Source organism: Boleophthalmus pectinirostris, unplaced genomic scaffold (genome assembly GCF_026225935.1).
Source record: "Boleophthalmus pectinirostris isolate CB_2022bp ecotype Guang Dong unplaced genomic scaffold, ASM2622593v1 HiC_scaffold_3, whole genome shotgun sequence".
NCBI lineage: Eukaryota > Metazoa > Chordata > Actinopteri > Gobiiformes > Gobiidae > Boleophthalmus > Boleophthalmus pectinirostris.
The window spans coordinates 2,051,283-2,070,941 of NW_026571299.1; the positions used below are offsets into that span (position 1 = coordinate 2,051,283).

Below are 19,659 nucleotides of genomic sequence, written 5' to 3' on the forward strand. Positions count from 1 at the left end.
CAATTCACCATAAATAAACAAAAACATGAAACAAAACTGTTCACAGCGACTGGACAAACCTGATGTGATGTGCAGGAGTTTGGTTAGTGAGACGCACACTGAGTGTGTTGTGATAGAGCTCTGAACGGGGAGTGACTTAGTGCAGGGCCATACCGGCTTGTAAAAGCCTGATCCCGTCAGATCTCAGAAGCTCAGCAGGCTGGGCCTGGGCAGGACTTGGATGGAGACACTGGGAATTCCAGTGGCAAAAAAAATCGTGTCCTTAGGCAAGACACTTCACCCACATTGCCTAGTATGAAAGTGGTGTGAGCGTGAGTGATGGTGGTGGTCGGAGGGGCCGATGGCTCAGATTGGCAGCCTCACTTCCGTCAGTCTGCCCCAGGGCAGCTGTGGCTACAATAGTAGTTTACCACCACTGAGTGTGGAGTGACTGAATAATGAACTGTAAAGCACTTTGGGGATCTTGAAAGGCGCTATAGAAATGCAATCAATCAATCAGGGAGCCAAAAACAGAAGTGAAATGTTAGTACGTTGTTTTATCATCAGAAGCATGTTTATTGTGATAAATCTGAGCCGTGTGTGTTGTTGTGTTGTTGTGTGTAGCTCCAGACGCCATCCCCAAAGGTCTGCGGGGGTGGGGCACCAGCAAAGACAACATGGAGATCAGCTGGGAGGTGAGACATGTCCCACACACAAACACGTGTTACCGAGTCCCAGTCCCCGTCTCAGTTTCAGTCCCAGTCCCAGCCTCAGTCCCCGTCTCAGTCTCTTTCCTTCACGTTCCAGCCTCTGTCTGACCTGGAGCGGAACGGTCCGGACCTGCACTACAACGTTTGGTGGAGACTCAGCGACTCGGGGGACGACTGGACCAACGTGACGACCACCGGCTCCAGATACGTGGTGACGGGGACCCAGCCCTACCAGGCCTACGACATCAAGATCCAGGCCCGGAACAGCTTCGGACCCGGGCCCGAGTCCAACCTGGTGGTGGGCTACTCCGGAGAGGACGGTACTCGGACACTTTGATTCTTTTCAGCGTTTTTTTGTTTGTTTGTTTTTTTGTCTTAATTATTGTGATTATCGTTTTAATATACAGTAATTTATCTTTTGTGAATTAAGTGTACGAGGGGATTCTGACAGTAGCAGTTTTAACAGTTAATAGTTTATACTTTATTTATTTTATTTAGTAGTAGTTTTAGTACAAGAAGTTTTAGTAGTAGTAGTAGAAGTAGTAGTTTTGGTAGTACTACTACTAGTAGTAGTAGTAGTAGTAGTAGTAGTAGTAGTAGTAGTAGTAGTAGTAGTAGTAGTTAGTAGTACTAGTAGTAGTAGTAGTAGTAGTAGTAGTAGTAGTAGTAGTAGTAGTAGTAGTAGTAGTAGTAGTAGTAGTAGCTTTAGTAGTAGTAGTAGTAGTAGTAGTAGTAGTAGTAGTAGTAGTAGTAGTAGTAGTAGTAGTAGTAGTAGTAGTAGTAGTAGTAGTAGTAGTAGTAGTAGTAGTAGTAGTAGTAGTAGTAGTAGTAGTAGTAGTAGTAGTAGTAGTAGTAGTAGTAGTAGTAGTAGTAGTAGTAGTAGTAGTAGTAGTAGTAGTAGTAGTAGTAGTAGTAGTAGTAGTAGTAGTAGTAGTAGTAGTAGTAGTAGTAGTAGTAGTAGTAGTAGTAGTAGTAGTAGTAGTAGTAGTAGTAGTAGTAGTAGTAGTAGTAGTAGTAGTAGTAGTAGTAGTAGTAGTAGTAGTAGTAGTAGTAGTAGTAGTAGTAGTAGTAGTAGTAGTAGTAGTAGTAGTAGTAGTAGTAGTTAGTAGTAGTAGTAGTAGTAGTAGTAGTAGTAGTAGTAGTAGTAGTAGTAGTAGTAGTAGTAGTAGTAGTAGTAGTAGTAGTAGTAGTAGTAGTAGTAGTAGTAGTAGTAGTAGTAGTAGTAGTAGTAGTAGTAGTAGTAGTAGTAGTAGTAGTAGTAGTAGTAGTAGTAGTAGTAGTAGTAGTAGTAGTAGTAGTAGTAGTAGTAGTAGTAGTAGTAGTAGTAGTAGTAGTAGTAGTAGTAGTAGTAGTAGTAGTAGTAGTAGTTTTAGGGCTATTAAACCACCTGTAATTGAACTGAATGGATTAACTGAATAAAAGTAAAGTGTTTAATGTCACACTGTGGAACCTTTAATATGAGGTTTTCATTCATACAGTCGTTGAAATGTAAATCCTGTTGTGTTGTGTTGTGTTGTTTGTTGCAGTTCCAGACAGTCCCCCCACCAACCTGAAGGTCTCTAATGTGGACAGCACCAAAGTCCGGCTGCAGTGGACGCCCGTGGACATGTCCTCTGTGCACGGACAGTTCAAGGAGTACAGGGTGAGACCTTCAGCTCACAACACTGAACCTTCAAACTTTATTTCCATCCAGGAACAGACTCCGACAGGCGAGTTTCATTGTTGACAAAAGCGCGCGTTGCATGCTGGGAATTATTTTGGTCGGCGGCAAGAAACACTAATTCAACATGACGGACGGAGCGAGAAAGCACGTAAAGGGTATTGATCCCGGTTATTTATCCACTCTAACGGCAGAGGACCCAAGACCATTTGACCAGAAATTGGTCAAAAAAGCATCGACGGACGACAAATCACCCTTTTCAACCCCGACAAAAGGTGGACCAAACCAAATTTCTGGTCAGAATCGCCAACTACCTGGACAAATATTCACTTGGGCGATATCCACAATGACTTGGTGGAAACTCCTGGGCCATTCACAGCCAGTGTTGGGAGTAACGCATTATAAAAGTAATGTATTACAGTAATGCGTTGATTTTTGCAGTAATGTTCGGCATTACATGGGAAAAATTTTTAATATTTTACTCGGTACAAATGTGAGTAATGCGCGTTACAATGCTTTTTTAACCTGGATTGAAGTGGTGGGTTTTTCTTCATAGAAATTTGCTAAAATCACTGTGAAATCAGCAGCGGTGAAACGCCGGAGACGCGGCCGGACAGACCTTCAGTTAACCGCGGGCGAAAGGACCGACCCAGAACTCTACGCTGTTTACGACCTGTTTAGACCTGGTTTAGACCTGGGTCACTTCTGGTTTAGACCTGGTTTACAGTCGTCCCTCGCTCTAACGCGGTTCACTTTTCGCGGTCTCGCTGTTCCGCTGATTTTTTATTTTTTATTTTGCATGCCTTTTGTTTTTAGTGTATGAACACGTATTGCGTTCCTCCCTCTGTGTCCTGATCGGCTGAGGGACTCCTGTCTCCTGTACAGTGCAGAATGTGTTCAGCTGCCAAACTTGATGGCTTTGTGTGTGTGTGTGTGTGTGTTTGTAGTTGTATTACTGGAGGGAGAGCAGCCTGGTGCCGGGTCTGGTCGTCAGTAAAGAGAAACAGACCAGAGGGTTCTACAGCATGTCCCCGGAGCCGTCTGTGGTCCTCACCGACCTGACGCCGTTCTCCCACTACCACATGTACATGGTGGTCGCCAACAGCCGCTACGAGGGCCCCGCCAGCAACACGGTCCTCTTCAGCACCAAGGAGGGAGGTAGGGGGCGCTCTGCTCAACACACAGTCTACAGTAACACTGTTTTGTCTTTATACGCCGCTTTTCAGACACACACAGGGCTTCACGGTGCATTATTAAAGGTCTTTTATTACTCAGACTTAGACTTAGACAAACTTTATTGATCCACAAGGGAAATTATTTGGACCCAGACGCTCACACATCACAATATAATATCATAACAAAGAGAAAATATATAAATAGTAATGATAAATTCTAAATAAGTAGCAAAAAAGACCAAGAGTCAGGTGTCAAATATGATGTAATTATGTAAATGTAAACGTATAAATCAAAATAAAATAGAAAAATAACTAATAAAATATAAAAAATCTCAGCTATATACAAGAAAAAATGATAAAAGTGCAAAAATGATATGATGATTGACAGGACATAGGGTTATTTGTTATTGTGAGTTTATTAGAATGAACCTCATAAAAACATATTTTTAAATGGATGTATTCATGTCTTTATTTTGGGTTAGTAAGAAATGTATATTCTTTTACAATAAAAAATAGAACATTACTGAAATCATAGCAGTAATAACAACAACATAATATAAAATTTAAAAAAAATTGCCCAAAAAGGAGTGGGAAGAAGAAACTTATTTACTTATTTACTTACTCCTCAAATGAACACCTCCTTTTTCCCTTTAGTTCGGTCGAGTTCGGTCAATTCCAGGGCTGAAATGATCCAAATGATTCTAATGAAGGTGTGTGGAGTTTAAAAACACAGTGGAGCGCTGCCTGTATCACCACACAATGACATCACAAGGTGGAACTGAGTGTTTTCAGTTTGCGAAAAGGTGTGTTTGTGTGTTTAACATGTCTGAGTGAAACAAAACACAACTCCAGGTCTGTCTGTGATGAGGAGACGACATTAGAACACAGATCAGAAAATAGTGTCATATGAACCCTTTAATTAATGAATTGGCCTTAATGATTGACACAGCCCGTTTGTGTCTCGCGTTTGTGTCTAATATTTGTGTGTCATATTTGTGTCTCAGTGCCGGACGCTCCTAAATTCTTCCGGATAAACCGTAAAGGTCTGGACACTCTGCACCTGGAGTGGGACAAACCTCTGGAGCCCAACGGGATCCTGATCGGCTACCAGCTCAAATACACACCAGGTACACGCTCTCTGTTACATCTGTACTGTCATTTTAAACGTTAGAATTTCCTTCAGGATCAGTAAAATATCTGTAAAAGGGGTTTGGGCAGTTTGGACAGAAGTATTTAGTTCTTTTGGAGATCTTCCTCACAGCCAAAATCATAAAACTATAATGCCTCAAGTGGAGGAGTTCAAGTATCTCAGGGTCTTGTTCTCGAGTGAGGGGAAGATGGAGCGTGAGATTGACAGGTGGACAGGTGGACAGGTGGACAGGTGGACAGGTGCAGCGTCTGCAGTGATGCGGTCGCTGTATCGGACCGTTGTGGTGAAGAGGAGCTGAGCCCAAAGGCAAAGCTCTCAATTTACCGGTCAATCTACATTAGGGTGACCAAACCTCAGTTTTTCTCCCCGGACATGTCTGTTTTTCACGTCCTGTCCTGGCCTGTCCTGGAAATGTCTAGGTTTTCATGATCTTTCATTGGTCCATTAATTCTCGAGATGTGTGAAGAATCCCTCGTCATCCAGGTAGAATCCATGAGGAGAAAAATTCAATTTGTCGACTGGACTGGTCTTCAGGACTGAAGAAGCAGCTTGGATGAGCGGCGAAACGTCTTCAACCAAACTAACTTTTGTCCAGTCGACAAACTGAATTTTTCTCCTCATTGGTCCATTAAACTGAGCGTCTCTCGTAGCGTCTCTGACTCAGAAGGAGCGAGACACAGACAGTCGATCAGTCTGCAACACGCCGAAGCACAAATGTGCATTTAACAACGACTTGTACAAGAAATTCCCCACTTTCTTCAAGTGGGAGTCCATGTGCACAGTGTACAAAACAGGCACAGCTTTGCAAAGTGAGAGTAGCTCAATGTCAAGGCCCCACCCCCGCCGCCGGTGAGGTGTCCTGGTTTTCACAAACGGAAATAAGGTCACCCTAATCTCCCTTCCTCCCCTCACCTCTGGTCATGAGCTCTGAGTAATGACTGAAAGGACGAGATCGACGATACAAGCGGCACAAATGAGTTTCCTCCACAGGGCGTCTGGGCGCTCCTTTAGAGATAGAGTGAGGAGCTTGGAGTAGAGCCGCTGCTCCTCCACGTGGAGAGGAGCAGCTGAAGGGAGGACGCCAACTTCAGGAGGTGTTTATGTCCCACCGGGAGGAGGCCCCAGGGAAGATCCAGGACACGCTGGAGGGTCTATGTCTCTGAGCTGAACACCTCAGGATTCCCCGGAAGAGCTGGAGGAAGTGTCTGTGGAGAGAGAAGTCTGGTCCTCCCTGCTGCAGCTTTGTAATTATGATGACCCAAAAAAGAAAAAAAAAGAAAAGAAAATTCATCATCTGTGAACATGGTGGGGCCAGACAAACATCAGCCGATCAAAAACGAGTCTGCCTCATTATCTACTGGCTCTTAAATCGTCAATCAAACTTGTTTCTGGCATAACTGACTCGGCGTCGCACTGAGATTACGTGGGTTTCGTTCACCTCTCACGCATCCTACAGACGCAAGACGCCGTTTACTCGACCAACGGAAAGGTTCTGAGCGGCTTTTTCGAACTGTAGCTTCCTCGCAAGTTTGCACAAAGTTTGTCGCAACAGCAGACGAGAATCCACGGCCAGATCGCCGCAAAAGAAAGTCTGTTTTTGAGGTCGCTGAAAGAAGAAGAGAAGGGGAAAAGGAGCGAAGTCAAACTGAGGTGATTCTTGGAGATTCCTTCCAGAGATGGAGTGACTAAAGCAGACGAAGTGTCTAAAAGGGTCTGACGTGTTGGTCGCTAAATTACTTCTGGACACGAAACTTCAGCAGCGATTCATTCAGCGATTCTGAACACGGATCGGCTGTAAATGAGCGGAATTTCTAGAGTAAGGAGGAGGCAGGTGGAGGCGTTTCTACTATCCAACCTTTAAGTCTACAATAAAAATATATATCGATAAAAATATATCACTGTATATTAATATTTCTTTTACATTTCCAAAACTCCCTGACTCTTTTTGTTGTGTTTTCAGTGAACGGGTCTCGTGGCGGGCGCCCCCTGGTGGAGACTTTTCCGCCAAACGTCACAGAGTTCGTGCTGAGACTCCCGGAGCGCGGAACTCGATACAAACTGTTCCTGTCGGCGCGAACGCAGGTCGGGTCCGGAGAGGTGATCGCAGAAGAGGCGCCTCTGTTCACCAACGAAGGTACGACACTCACACACACACTAACGCTCTAACGCCGCGCTCTGAACAGGAAGTGAGCGCGGGGGAACTTCCGGCTCCATCGACTCTCGTTCCAATTGACGCTGAAAAATTGTCACTGTGGAAGTTAATTTGTTCCATGAGATTTTGAATTATAAATACAGTTGAATTTCTCACTTTGAATTTTTTAAGTGTAAGAGTTCTGAATTTTAGGGTTAGTGTTTAAAATTCTGTATAAAAAAAATCACTTTTTAAATATTCAGCACAGATATTTTTTTAAGCCCTCAAATTCAACAGTTAAAATTCAGTAAAAGTGTAAAATTTGCAGTGGAAAAAAATTCACAAAGCGAAAATGCCAATTTATTTAGTTTGACGTCCTGGCTTCACAGCTCACAGCTGATTGGCCGGTGTGCGGTCTACAACTTCTGGGGTTTAGTGTTTTCTGATTCCTGAACTAGAGCTGGAGAGAAATTAAACTGGGCGGAGGCACTAGGTGGCGCTGGCCTGGTAACTGTTTATGGGCCGAGAGAACCGATCTGTTAAATAAACAAAGTTACGTAATCATATTGTGTCTAAATGTGCGTGTTGACATTAAACATCCAAATTTTATGTGAGCTACTTTTAAACTCTGAGTTTTCTGACCAACTGCATGTGATGTTTATAGTTTATTCTACCCACATTGTTGATGTATTTCAACAGGATAATTTACAAAAACATATTTTTGGAGGAACATGGAGTTACATGTGAATATTACAATGAAATTGCAAGAAAACAACCAAACCGGGTCATTTTTGACCTGCTTATGCATCTAAGGGTTAATGTGGGTAGGTCTTACAGCTTTGTAACTAGCACCATTTGATTTCCTGACCCTGAAAATGTGGGTTTAGCAGTTAAAATCAACAGTTCAACTTATTCAGAGGCTGAAATATTTCAAAAAGAGATTTTTGGCAGCAATTTTTTAAAAAATTCAATATGGCCGCCATATCGACATGTGGGCAAATGCAAACATTGATTTTCTGACTCCATGTACTATAACCTTTCCAAAAATCTATAGTTTAGCAAATCCACAAAAAATTCCTACAAAGCTTAAAAAATCAATATAAGGAACCGGACTAAATCCCTCACGACCACAGCTCCCGATCGGCAGTCGTAGGTCGCAAGAAAATGAAACCTGTTTGAATCCAGTCGCCTCTCGTGAGGATGGGTCATGAATCCTAAACTTTTAAACGCTGTGATTTGGTCGTACAGTTTGAGTGAAATGATGGAAAATATCACACAGTGTACGCCCGGTATTACAAAACTAACCATTAGACGCTTTGAGGATTTAAAAAATGCAAAAGTTTATGTTGTGAAAATAGAAATGAATCCTACAAAATCCGGCCTTTGGTGAAAGTCAGATGCTCTGTCAGAACACGGGCAGGTTGAATTCCCCCCAAAAAATGTATTTTGATTCTACGGGAGAATTTTTGAGCTGCAGTACCTGGAGCGGCCACTAGTCTGGAAAGAGGGGGAGGGGCTTATCTAGTTTGTATTATAGATCCATGAGTTAGAAATGTGACAAAAGCACAAAAAAATCTTAAACTCTGATATAACAAATAAATGTAAAAACAATGTTCTGGTTAATATACTGATGAAAACTGAGCTGCGTTTTGGCAGATTTGAGCACTTTTCTTGTTTTTATGTCTCCATGGAGATGTTTTTTTTTGTCCAGAATGTTCCTTGGTATGACTTTAAACATTTACATCGAGCATTTATTCATTATTCGTGTTTCTTTCGCTCAAAAATACAATAATTCTCCACAGATCTGACCTGTAATGTAGCGCAGAGCTGTAACCTGCTCGTCTCCCTCATGAAAGAAACTGCGGAACATTCTAGACAAAGCAATAACGTTACCGTGGAGACATCAGGTGACGGACGATCCACTAAAAATGTTACTCAGTGCACATTTCAAGCGTCACTGTTTGTTTTGGGTTGTTTTTTTTTTTTTTGGTGTTTGTTTTCAAGAGAGTTGAGTTTGTTGCCAGTAGGGGGCGCCACAGCTGATGATGTTTGACGTGTGTTTTGTCTCGGCAGAGGATTTCACAAATGACACGGGTCTAGGTATGACTCACGCTCCTCCTCACGCTGACGCTCGCGCCTCAGAAATGCAAAAAAAAAATCAAAAGGATCCGCGAGACACAAGCCGCTGCCAGATTTGAATCACACCACAAGGGGGCAGTAGAACAAAACGAACAAAACCACACGTCGATCTGAGGGTTTTTAGGTTGTACAGGTCGTCCCAAAAACTTTGACATCATTTCACAGGCCAGTTGTTTTGGCAATTCTTGTTGAAATAACCTAAAATTTTCACAGAATGTAAAAAAACAAAACAAATCAAGACGTATTTATGCGGGTCGATGTAAACCAGGGGTGTCAAACATACGGCCTGGGGGCCAGATCCGGCCCTCCACAACCTTTAATCTGGTCCTTGGCTGATTTTCTACTAAAATATTTTAATGATATTTTCTATTAAAATGGTGTTAATTTTCTGTGGTGTTTATCACAGCAGCGTCTCCAGCGTCTCTGTACGTGGCCCCTCCCACCAGAGCAGCACAAATGAAGACTTGTCTCTTTCCAAACGCTCTTAAAGGACGATCGTTTTGACTGTTGACCGTGACACCCTCATCAGAAAAATGTCCAACATGAGAAAAGTGGAGCCGAGTGCAGGATTTTACAACAAAAATTGACTTATTCCTGTTTACATACAAGTTCAACATTGTGTTGAAATTACATTTTTCTTAAATTTTCAGGTTGTTCAGAATATTATAATATTTTGTAAAAGAAAGAGTTCATCAATTATAAACAATTTCTGTAATAGATTTGTGTTTCTCTGCACAAATATTTGAACTTATTGTTATTTTTGGGGTTTATATGACATGAGTTTTCTCATCCGGACACTTTGGGATCAAAGTCGGTTGGATACGACCCCCGGAACAAAATGAGTTTGACAAACTTTTTTGAAAGCGATGCTGCACAATGTTATTTTGGAAAACAGAGGGAGGGAAATATTCGTTTCTCAACAAACCCGGCTCTTTGTAAACGCAGCCTACATTTTTGGTACCAAGTCCAAATGTGTTTGCCAGTTTGTGAAGTTTTTCCAAATGTTGCACTGAAGCTGCACAGTCTTGGGTGAGTGTGTGTGAGCAGAATCCAAGACACAAAATGACTTCTGTTTGGGAGAGAACGGCTCAACCTGAAAACAGAACATTAAATATTAAATCTTGATCTGTTTCTTTACATTCTGTGAAAATTTTAGGTTATTTCAACAAGAATTACCAAAATAATCGACCTGTGAAATGTGAATTTTTGGGGACACTGTGTACAGTATTACAGAGTTTTCAGATTTGTGTTCTAATGTCGTTTCCTCATCACAAACAGACCTGGAGTTGAGTTTGTTTCATTCGCACACATTAAACACACAAACCTGCAGATTTATTTATCTGCACATTTACTCCCAAACTCCTTTTAATGAATGACGACGTTTGGATCAGTGGATCTTCATCAGGTCGTGGTCCTCTCCCTTATAAACCTTCTGCAGAAACTAGAAACCCTGCCGCTGCCCATTTTAAAGAAATGCAGCACCCATCTCGTACTCTGGAGGTTTAACGCCGATATCCCATATGCTAAAAACTCCAAATATCGGTCCAGATATATCGGTCTATCCTTTAAAAAACACAACTCCAGGTCTGTTTTTGAGGAGGGAACGACATTACAACAGACAGTTTTGCGTAATCTGGGGCCTATAGAATATTGTCCTTCACAAAACGGTTTAAGCCCGGACTGTGCGTCGGGTTTGGGGTTCTGTGCCTTGTGGTGTGTGGAGAAAAAACTGAGCAAATCTGGGAGCTGCTCAGATCCTGTTTGATGTGTTTCTAGTTTTTCATTTTTGGACAAAGCGAGAATGTGTTTTGGAATGTGCGTCTTTTACCACTTCACCCACTCACTGCACTTGGGCCTCACCCACATGACCCTCGCCCACCTGGCCCTCGCCCTCCCGGTCCTCACCCACTTCACCCCCTCACCCACCTGGACCAACCTCACCTGGCCCTCGCCCACCTGGCCCTCGCCCTCCCGGTCCTCACCCACTTCACCCCCTCACCCACATGGACCTCAGCCCCTTCACCTCTCACCCACCTAGACCTCAAACACCTGAGCCTCACCCACTTCACCTATCACCCACCTGGTCCTCACTCCACCTGGTCCTCACTACACCTGGTCCTCACTACACCTGGTCCTCACCCACATTGTCCTCATTACACCTGGGCCTCACTCACTTCACCCTTCACCAGCATCACCCCTTAACCCACCTAGACCTCACTCACCTAGACCTCACTACACCTGGTCCCCACTACACCTGGTCCTCACTACACCTGATCCTCACTACACCTTGTCCCCACTACACCTGGTCCTCACTACACCTGTCCTCACTACACCTGGTCCTCACTACACCTGGTCTCCTCACCACTCACCCACCTGGTCCTCACTACACCTGGACCTCACCCACCTGGTCCTCACTACACCTGGTCCTCACCTAGACCTCACCCACCTAGACCTCACTACACCTGGTCCCCACTACACCTGGTCCTCACTACACCTGATCCTCACTACACCTTGTCCCCACTACACCTGGTCCTCACTACACCTAGACCTCACCCACCTGGTCCTCACTACACCTGGTCCTCACTACACCTAGACCTCACCCACCTGGTCCTCACTACACCTGGTCCTCACCCACCTAGACCTCACCCACCTGGTCCTCACTACACCTGGTCCTCACTACACCTGGTCCTCACCCACATGGTCCTTACTACACCTGGTCCTCACTACACCTGGTCCTCACTACACCTAGACCTCACCCACCTGGTCCTCACCCACATGGCCCTCACCCACCTGGTCCTCACTACACCTGGTCCTCACTACACCTGGTCCTCACTACACCTGGTCCTCACTACACCTGGTCCTCACTACACCTGGTCCTCACTACACCTGGTCCTCACTACACCTGGTCCTCACTACACCTGGTCCTCACCCACTTCACCTATCACCCACCTGGTCCTCACCCACGTAGGCCTCACTCATAAGGGCCTCACCCACTTCACCCCTTCACCCACCTGGGCCTCACTCGTCTTGGCACAAAAATGCAACTGACCCTTTGGTTTGATGGACTCAGCCCAGAGGTGGGGAGTACTCAGGAGTCAATTTTTTAAAGGATTTGTACTTTTTCCGAGTACTTTTCCAGCAACATACTGTACTTTTACTCCTACTTGAGTCATATTTGTATTGAAGTAACAGTACTCTTAGCTGAGTACTGTGAGAGAGTCTAAAGTCTGAAATAATCTGAAATGATTTGAACATTTGTGTTTCTTGCCGCTCATTCAGATATTTTTTTTCTGTTTAAAAAATATATTTGGTTCATTATTTAAAGTTTTTATCCTTTCAATAACACAAACTTCAAATTATAAATAAGTTGTGCTTTTGCCAAATACTTTATTTTACTTTTACTTGAGTCGTTTCTTGGACAACTACTTATTATTTTGAATAAGTCTTCCCACCTCTGACCGAACCACAGGACATCATGTATTTTTTTTTTTGTACTTTTCTGATTTCATTACTTCATAAATAGTTTGTAAAGTTTGTATATTGTCGGGGATTTTGTCTCGAGAAAACTCCTCATCGAAATACTTTAGTTAATACAAGTCAAACAGTTTAAAAATCCCTCACAGTATGAAGCGTCTGCATCTTCGGCCCAGTCCCAGTCCCGTCCTCGTCCTCGTCCCCGCTGTGGACACGGGACTGACGCTAGAGCCGCCTCCATGCTCCACAGTCGCTCCCCGTGAACCTGCCTGCTGTTCACGCTCCCATACTCGCTCACCAGGGGGCGCTGCTGCGTGTGTGTGTGTGTGTGTGTGTGCGGCTTTTGCTTTTGGCTCGGACTGAAGCCCGGCGTTTAAGCTTTGATCGTGTTTGTCGTCTCACTGCTGTTTCCCTGCATGTTTGAGGCTTTAGTGTAAAACGTGTGTGTGTGTGTGTGTGTGCGCGTGTGTGTGTGTGTGTGTGTGTGTGTGTGTGTGTGTGTGTGTGTGTGTGTGTGTGTGTCTGTGTGTGTGTGTGTGTGTGTGTGTGTGTGTGTGTGTGTGTCTGTGTGTGTGTGTGTGTGCGCGCGTACATGTGTGTGTCTTTCCTCATGTTGTGTCCTAACTGTCTCTGTGACTCTGATCTTCAGTGGAGCAGACGGACGGGTCCTTGTCTTCGGCCTTCACTCCCTCTCCTCCTCCCCCTCCTCCGACCGCCTTTACTCCCACCGCTTCTCCAACTACTGCTCCGACGACTACTACTACTACAACGACTACTACTACTATTACTACTACGACTGCCACAGCTGCTGCGACTACTACAACGACCACGCTGTCCACTACCACGGCTCGTAGCACCACGGCGACGGTGACCAGACACACCGATGTGAACGTGCTGGGTACATCTGTCGTCCCACCGGGGCTGTTTTGTCTTAACGCTGGACCACAGAGGACAGAGCTGTGTCCACTGGACTCAGAGGACAGAGCTGTGTCCACTGGACTCAGAGGACAGAGCTGTGTCCACTGGACTCAGAGGACAAAACTGTGTCCAGTGGACTCAGAGGACACTGGACTCAGAGGACAGAGCTGTGTCCACTGGACTCAGAGGACAGTGGACTCAGAGGACAGAGCTGTGTCCACTGGACTCAGAGGACAGAGCTGTGTCCACTGGACTCAGAGGACAGTGGACACAGTGTCCTCAGTACTCAGCTGTGTCCTCTTGGTGCAGTGGAGGACATTTGTTTGAATACTTCCTCCAGTGGACTCAGAGGACACTGGGCTTAGAGGACAGTGGACTCAGAGGACAGAGCTGTGTCCACTGGACTCAGAGGACAGTGGACACAGTGTCCTCAGTACTCAGCTGTGTCCTCTTGGTGCAGTGGAGGACATTTGTTTGAATACTTCCTCTTACCTCGAGCTCTCAGCTTCAAGTTTGTGCAGATTAGACTAGAGACTTTAAATGTGTATACAGTATATTATTATATTATATATACACACACACATACACACATACACACACACACACACACACACACACTCTCCACGCTTCACTCTCAACATTTTAATATAGAAGTCACAGGAAACACCCAAACCATGAAAAAAAGTAACACAGTCCGAAAAATAGGGTACATGCCACATTCTGGATTAACATGTTTTATTACCCAACAAATGACAATAAAACGTCTCCTGTTGAGTCCGACCGCACAGACGAGCACTGCTCCTCCTGCTGCTGCTGCTGGACACTCACATACTCACACACGAGGAGAGCACTGGCACACTGTGTGACAGCAGCACACCTACTGATGATGCTACGTTCTTACACAGTGGTGCACTCTTACAGTATGTAGTAGTGGTACACCGTTATATAGTAGAGGTACACACTTACATAGTACTGGTACACACTTATATAGCCTTATATAGTAGTGATACACCCTAACACTCTTATATGTTTGTGGCAGTGTGACCAGATGTACCTTTTGACCTGGGTCAGTCCCAGTTTTGAGCCTGTGTCTCTGTCCCAGCAGATTTATCCAAAACCACTGACTTGTCCCAGTTTTATACAAGAAATTATACAAGAGGTGTCCCTATTTTAGACCAATCTGATCCCTGCCGACGGTAACGAGAGACATAAATTGTCATTTGTTTAGGTAAAACACAGAAAAGCTGCTTTAAAACGACCAAAACACAAAGAAAATACGACTGTACTGACTCACGTTAGTCATAAATGAGCCGAGTGCAGAACAGTTTTTCTTAATTACAAAATCACAATTTTATTATTACCAACCACCACAAACGGGGATGTCCCAGTTTTACATTTGAAAATCAAATCACTCTAGTCAGTGGTACATTCTTACAGTACATGTTAGAAGTACACAGTTACAGTATAATATTAGAGGTACACAGTTACAGTACATGTTAGAGGTACACAGTTACAGTACATGTTAGAAGTACACAGTTACAGTACATGTTAGAAGTACACAGTTACAGTACATGTTAGAGGTACACAGTTACAGTACATGTTAGAAGTACACAGTTACAGTACATGTTAGAAGTACACAGTTACAGTACATGTTAGAAGTACACAGTTACAGTACATGTTAGAGGTACACAGTTACAGTACATGTTAGTGGTACACAGTTACAGTACATGTTAGAAGTACACAGTTACAGTACATGTTAGAGGTACACAGTTACAGTACATGTTAGAGGTACACAGTTACAGTACATGTTAGAAGTACACAGTTACAGTACATGTTAGAGGTACACAGTTACAGTACATGTTAGTGGTACACAGTTACAGTACATGTTAGAAGTACACAGTTACAGTACATGTTAGTGGTACACAGTTACAGTACATGTTAGAAGTACACAGTTACAGTACATGTTAGAAGTACACAGTTACAGTACATGTTAGTGGTACACAGTTACAGTACATGTTAGAAGTACACAGTTACAGTACATGTTAGTGGTACACAGTTACAGTACATGTTAGTGGTACACAGTTACAGTACATGTTAGAAGTACACAGTTACAGTATAATATTAGTGGTACACAGTTACAGTACATGTTAGTGGTACACAGTTACAGTACATGTTAGAAGTACACAGTTACAGTACATGTTAGTGGTACACAGTTACAGTACATGTTAGTGGTACACAGTTATAGTTTAGTGGTACACAGTTACAGTACATGTTAGAAGTACACAGTTACAGTACATGTTAGTGGTACACAGTTACAGTACATGTTAGTGGTACACAGTTACAGTACATGTTAGTGGTACACAGTTAAGTAGTTACAGTTACAGTACATGTTAGAAGTACACAGTTACAGTACATGTTTAGTGGTACACAGTACAGTACATGTTAGTGGTACACAGTTACAGTACATGTTAGAGGTACACAGTTACAGTATAATATTAGTGGTACACAGTTACAGTACATGTTAGTGGTACACAGTTACAGTACATGTTAGAAGTACACAGTTACAGTACATGTTAGTGGTACACAGTTACAGTACATGTTAGTGGTACACAGTTACAGTATAATATTAGTGGTACACAGTTACAGTACATGTTAGTGGTACACAGTTACAGTATAATATTAGTGGTACACAGTTACAGTACATGTTAGTGGTACACAGTTACAGTACATGTTAGAGGTACACAGTTACAGTATAATATTAGTGGTACACAGTTACAGTACATGTTAGTGGTACACAGTTACAGTACATGTTAGTGGTACACAGTTACAGTACATGTTAGAAGTACACAGTTACAGTATAATATTAGTGGTACACAGTACAGTACATGTTAGACAGTACACAGTTACAGTTAGTAATACACAGTTACAGTACAGTTAGGTACACAGTTACAGTACATACAGTACATGTTAGAAGTACACAGTTACAGTATAATATTAGTGGTACACAGTTACAGTACATGTTAGAAGTACACAGTTACAGTATAATATTAGAGGTACACAGTTACAGTACATGTTAGAAGTACACAGTTACAGTATAATATTAGTACACAGTTACAGTACATGTTTAGAAGTACACAGTTACAGTACATATTAGTGGTACACAGTTACAGTTACATGTTAGTGGTACACAGTTACAGTACATGTTAGAGGTACACAGTTACAGTACATGTTAGAAGTACACAGTTACAGTATAATATTAGTGGTACACAGTTACAGTACATGTTAGAAGTACACAGTTACAGTACATGTTAGTGGTACACAGTTACAGTACATGTTAGAAGTACACAGTTACAGTACATGTTAGAAGTACACAGTTACAGTACATGTTAGAAGTACACAGTTACAGTTATATTAGAAGTACACAGTTACAGTACATTTAGAAGTACACAGTTACAGTATAATATTAGAGGTACACAGTTACAGTACATGTTAGAAGTACACAGTTACAGTACATATTAGAGGTACACAGTTACAGTACATGTTAGGTACACAGTTACAGTATAAGTATTAGTACACAGTTTACAGTATGTTAGTGGTACACAGTTACAGTACATGTTAGAGGTACACAGTTACAGTACATGTTAGAAGTACACAGTTACAGTATAATATTAGTGGTACACAGTTACAGTACATGTTAGTGGTACACAGTTACAGTACATGTTAGTGGTACACAGTTACAGTACATGTTAGAGGTACACAGTACAGTACATGTTAGAGGTACACAGTTACAGTACATGTTAGAAGTACACAGTTACAGTATAATATTAGTGGTACACAGTTACAGTACATGTTAGTGGTACACAGTTATAGTTTAGTGTTACACCTTTAGGACTTTAGGACTGCTGACTGTGACCTGCCGTGCTAGTGGTAATGCTGGCTCTGTGACCCTGCAGTGGCGTCGGGCTGGGAGATCTGGAACCTCACGGTGGAGCCTAACAGTAACTACGCTAATGTCAGCTGGAGACACAACATCCCGGCCGGCAGGAACGAGTTTGTGCTAGAGTTCACACTGGACAGTAAGACTCAGAGCAGCCTGCCACCGGAGGGCGCTGTATTCCCACTAACACCGACACGCCTGCCTGCAGCCTTTTCACAAAACACCCAGGAGCAGGGGGTTTAGGAAGTGAAGGTTTATTACAGTTTCAGTGCTTAGATGCGGTAACTGTGGAGATGAAACACATGTATTTTTGGTAAGAATGAGCTGAAGAGTTACTAATGGTGCTCACTTGATACATGCATCACGAATTTCAGACTTCTAGTCATCGTGCAATTCATACTGGGAAGGATCCTCTGAAAAAGTGAGCATCAAACCTCCATGTTTGTTTTCCCAGTGGGATGTGTCTATTGTCAAAGTCGATCTTTTCAAGTCTTTTGAACCATATCACTTTTGTTTCTGGTTCTGATATTGTCATATTTTAGTTTTGGGATTCGGACATAGTAATTGTGTGGTTGTTGGATCCAAACAGCGGAAAACGGCTCGAGAAACAGGCTTCAGAAGTTTGTGAACTCCATAAATGCAAAAGTGAATCAGATGTGTGTGACTCAAACCTCTGTTCAAACTGTTTCTCTTCCCAACGGAATTGAAAAATAGTGAAAGGTGAAGGTGATGGGCAGGATTGATCCACAGGAAGAACCAAAAAGGAAACATTTGTCTGACTAAGAAATCATCCCGAGTTTACAGAGAACATTTTGTATGTGGAGCGACGACAAAACAAACTCTCGATCTCTCGCTCAACCTCGGTTACGAATTTAAGAAGTCAACACCAAAGTGAAAGGCTCCAACTGTTCACCAAGAAACACCTTCCACTGCAAAGAGACCAAGACGTGATGTTGCTGTAAAACCACAAGAACAAGAAAGTGCAGCTCAGTCTGTTTGTCTTCTGCTCCTCTCACTTAACAAACGGGATTTTGTTTTGTCGTCGCTCCACATACAAAATGTTCTCTGCAAACTCAGTCAAATGTTTCCTTTTTGGTTCTTCCTGTGGATCAATCCTGCCCATCGCCTTCACCTTTCACTATTTTTCAATTCCGTTGGGAAGAGAAACAGTTTGAACGGAGGTTTGAGTCACACACATCTGATTCACTTTTGCATTTATGGAGTTCACAAACTTCCGAAGCCCGTTTTCCGCTGTTAGGATCCAACAACCACACAATTACGACGTCCGAATCCCAAACCTAAAATATGACAATATCAGAACCAGAAACAAAAGTGATATGGTTCAAAAGACCTGAAAAGATCGACTTTGACAATAGACACATCCCACTGGGAAAACAAACATGGAGGTTTGACGCTCACTTTTTCGGAAAATCCTTCCCCAGTATGAATTGCGCGATGACCGGAAGTCCGAAATTCGTGATGCATCTATTGTCAAGACCACGACTTAAATAACACACAAACTATGAAAGATGTAATGATAGAGCAACAGATAAATAGATAGAAAGATAGAGAGATTTTACTGTCAGGGGGTGGATGTGCGTTTCTTACTAACTCTTCTGCTTGAGCTCACTCTGCACTGCTTTTCTTTGGCATTTACTTCATTTATTTTTTTGATTTTCGCTTCATCCATGAGCAAGTGTTACCTTTGTGCTTCAGCAGTCCTGCAGAGGGCGCTGTCGGTTGCCGCTTCACTGCATCGCTTTTGTCATCCGCCCTGGTGCCGTTTCACTGCTCTGTCCCGGCTGTGGTTGGTGAATGTGAAGTACACCGTAGGACTGGCTTTTGTTTTATTCTATGGTTCCTCCCTGTGTCGCCTGTGTGGACTTCACTCACGGGACTCGCGGTTTTGTCACGCCGGAGTTGAGCTGAAGGTGCATGGCTTTGGAATGGTGGACGTTGGCATGGGGCACGTGTCTCCACAGAGCTGGACAGTCATGCTCGCAGTTCATGACTGAGTGTGTTTGTTTTTATTTGTGGACAAAAGAACGGTCCTGATGAGCAGAGGAAGGACCAGTGCTGTGCTGCATTCAAAACCACATCTGAGCAGGTTTATTACATTTTATTTAGCAATTACACTATTATAACATTACACTATTATAATGTTACAATACATATGTAGTTACACTATTATAATGTTACACTATTGTAACATTATATTATTATACTCTCAGTTGCACTATTATTTATTATTAATGTTACACTTATAACGTTACACTATTATTATGTTACACTATTTTAACGTTACACCATTATAACATTACAATAGTGTAACGTTACAATAATGTAACGCTATAGTGGTGTAACGTTAAAATAGTGTAACATTACA

At 42.9% G+C, this 19,659-nt stretch overlaps 1 protein-coding gene across 3 annotated transcripts in view; it reads left to right on the forward strand.

Moving 5' to 3' along the window:
- The window catches only part of nfasca (neurofascin homolog (chicken) a), a 108,297-nt gene that overhangs the window by 69,784 nt on the left and 18,854 nt on the right, over window positions 1–19,659 (forward strand). For 2 of the 3 annotated variants that reach the window (XM_055160144.1, XM_055160145.1), the window contains 9 exons: window positions 604–674; window positions 787–1,009; window positions 2,216–2,331; window positions 3,297–3,507; window positions 4,529–4,651; window positions 6,635–6,808; window positions 8,879–8,905; window positions 13,068–13,316; window positions 17,290–17,412. In XM_055160144.1, the coding sequence (XP_055016119.1) occupies window positions 604–674; window positions 787–1,009; window positions 2,216–2,331; window positions 3,297–3,507; window positions 4,529–4,651; window positions 6,635–6,808; window positions 8,879–8,905; window positions 13,068–13,316; window positions 17,290–17,412 (1,317 nt within the window). The remainder of the gene's footprint in view (window positions 1–603; window positions 675–786; window positions 1,010–2,215; window positions 2,332–3,296; window positions 3,508–4,528; window positions 4,652–6,634; window positions 6,809–8,878; window positions 8,906–13,067; window positions 13,317–17,289; window positions 17,413–19,659) is intronic. The other variant, XM_055160146.1, reaches the window with a different exon arrangement.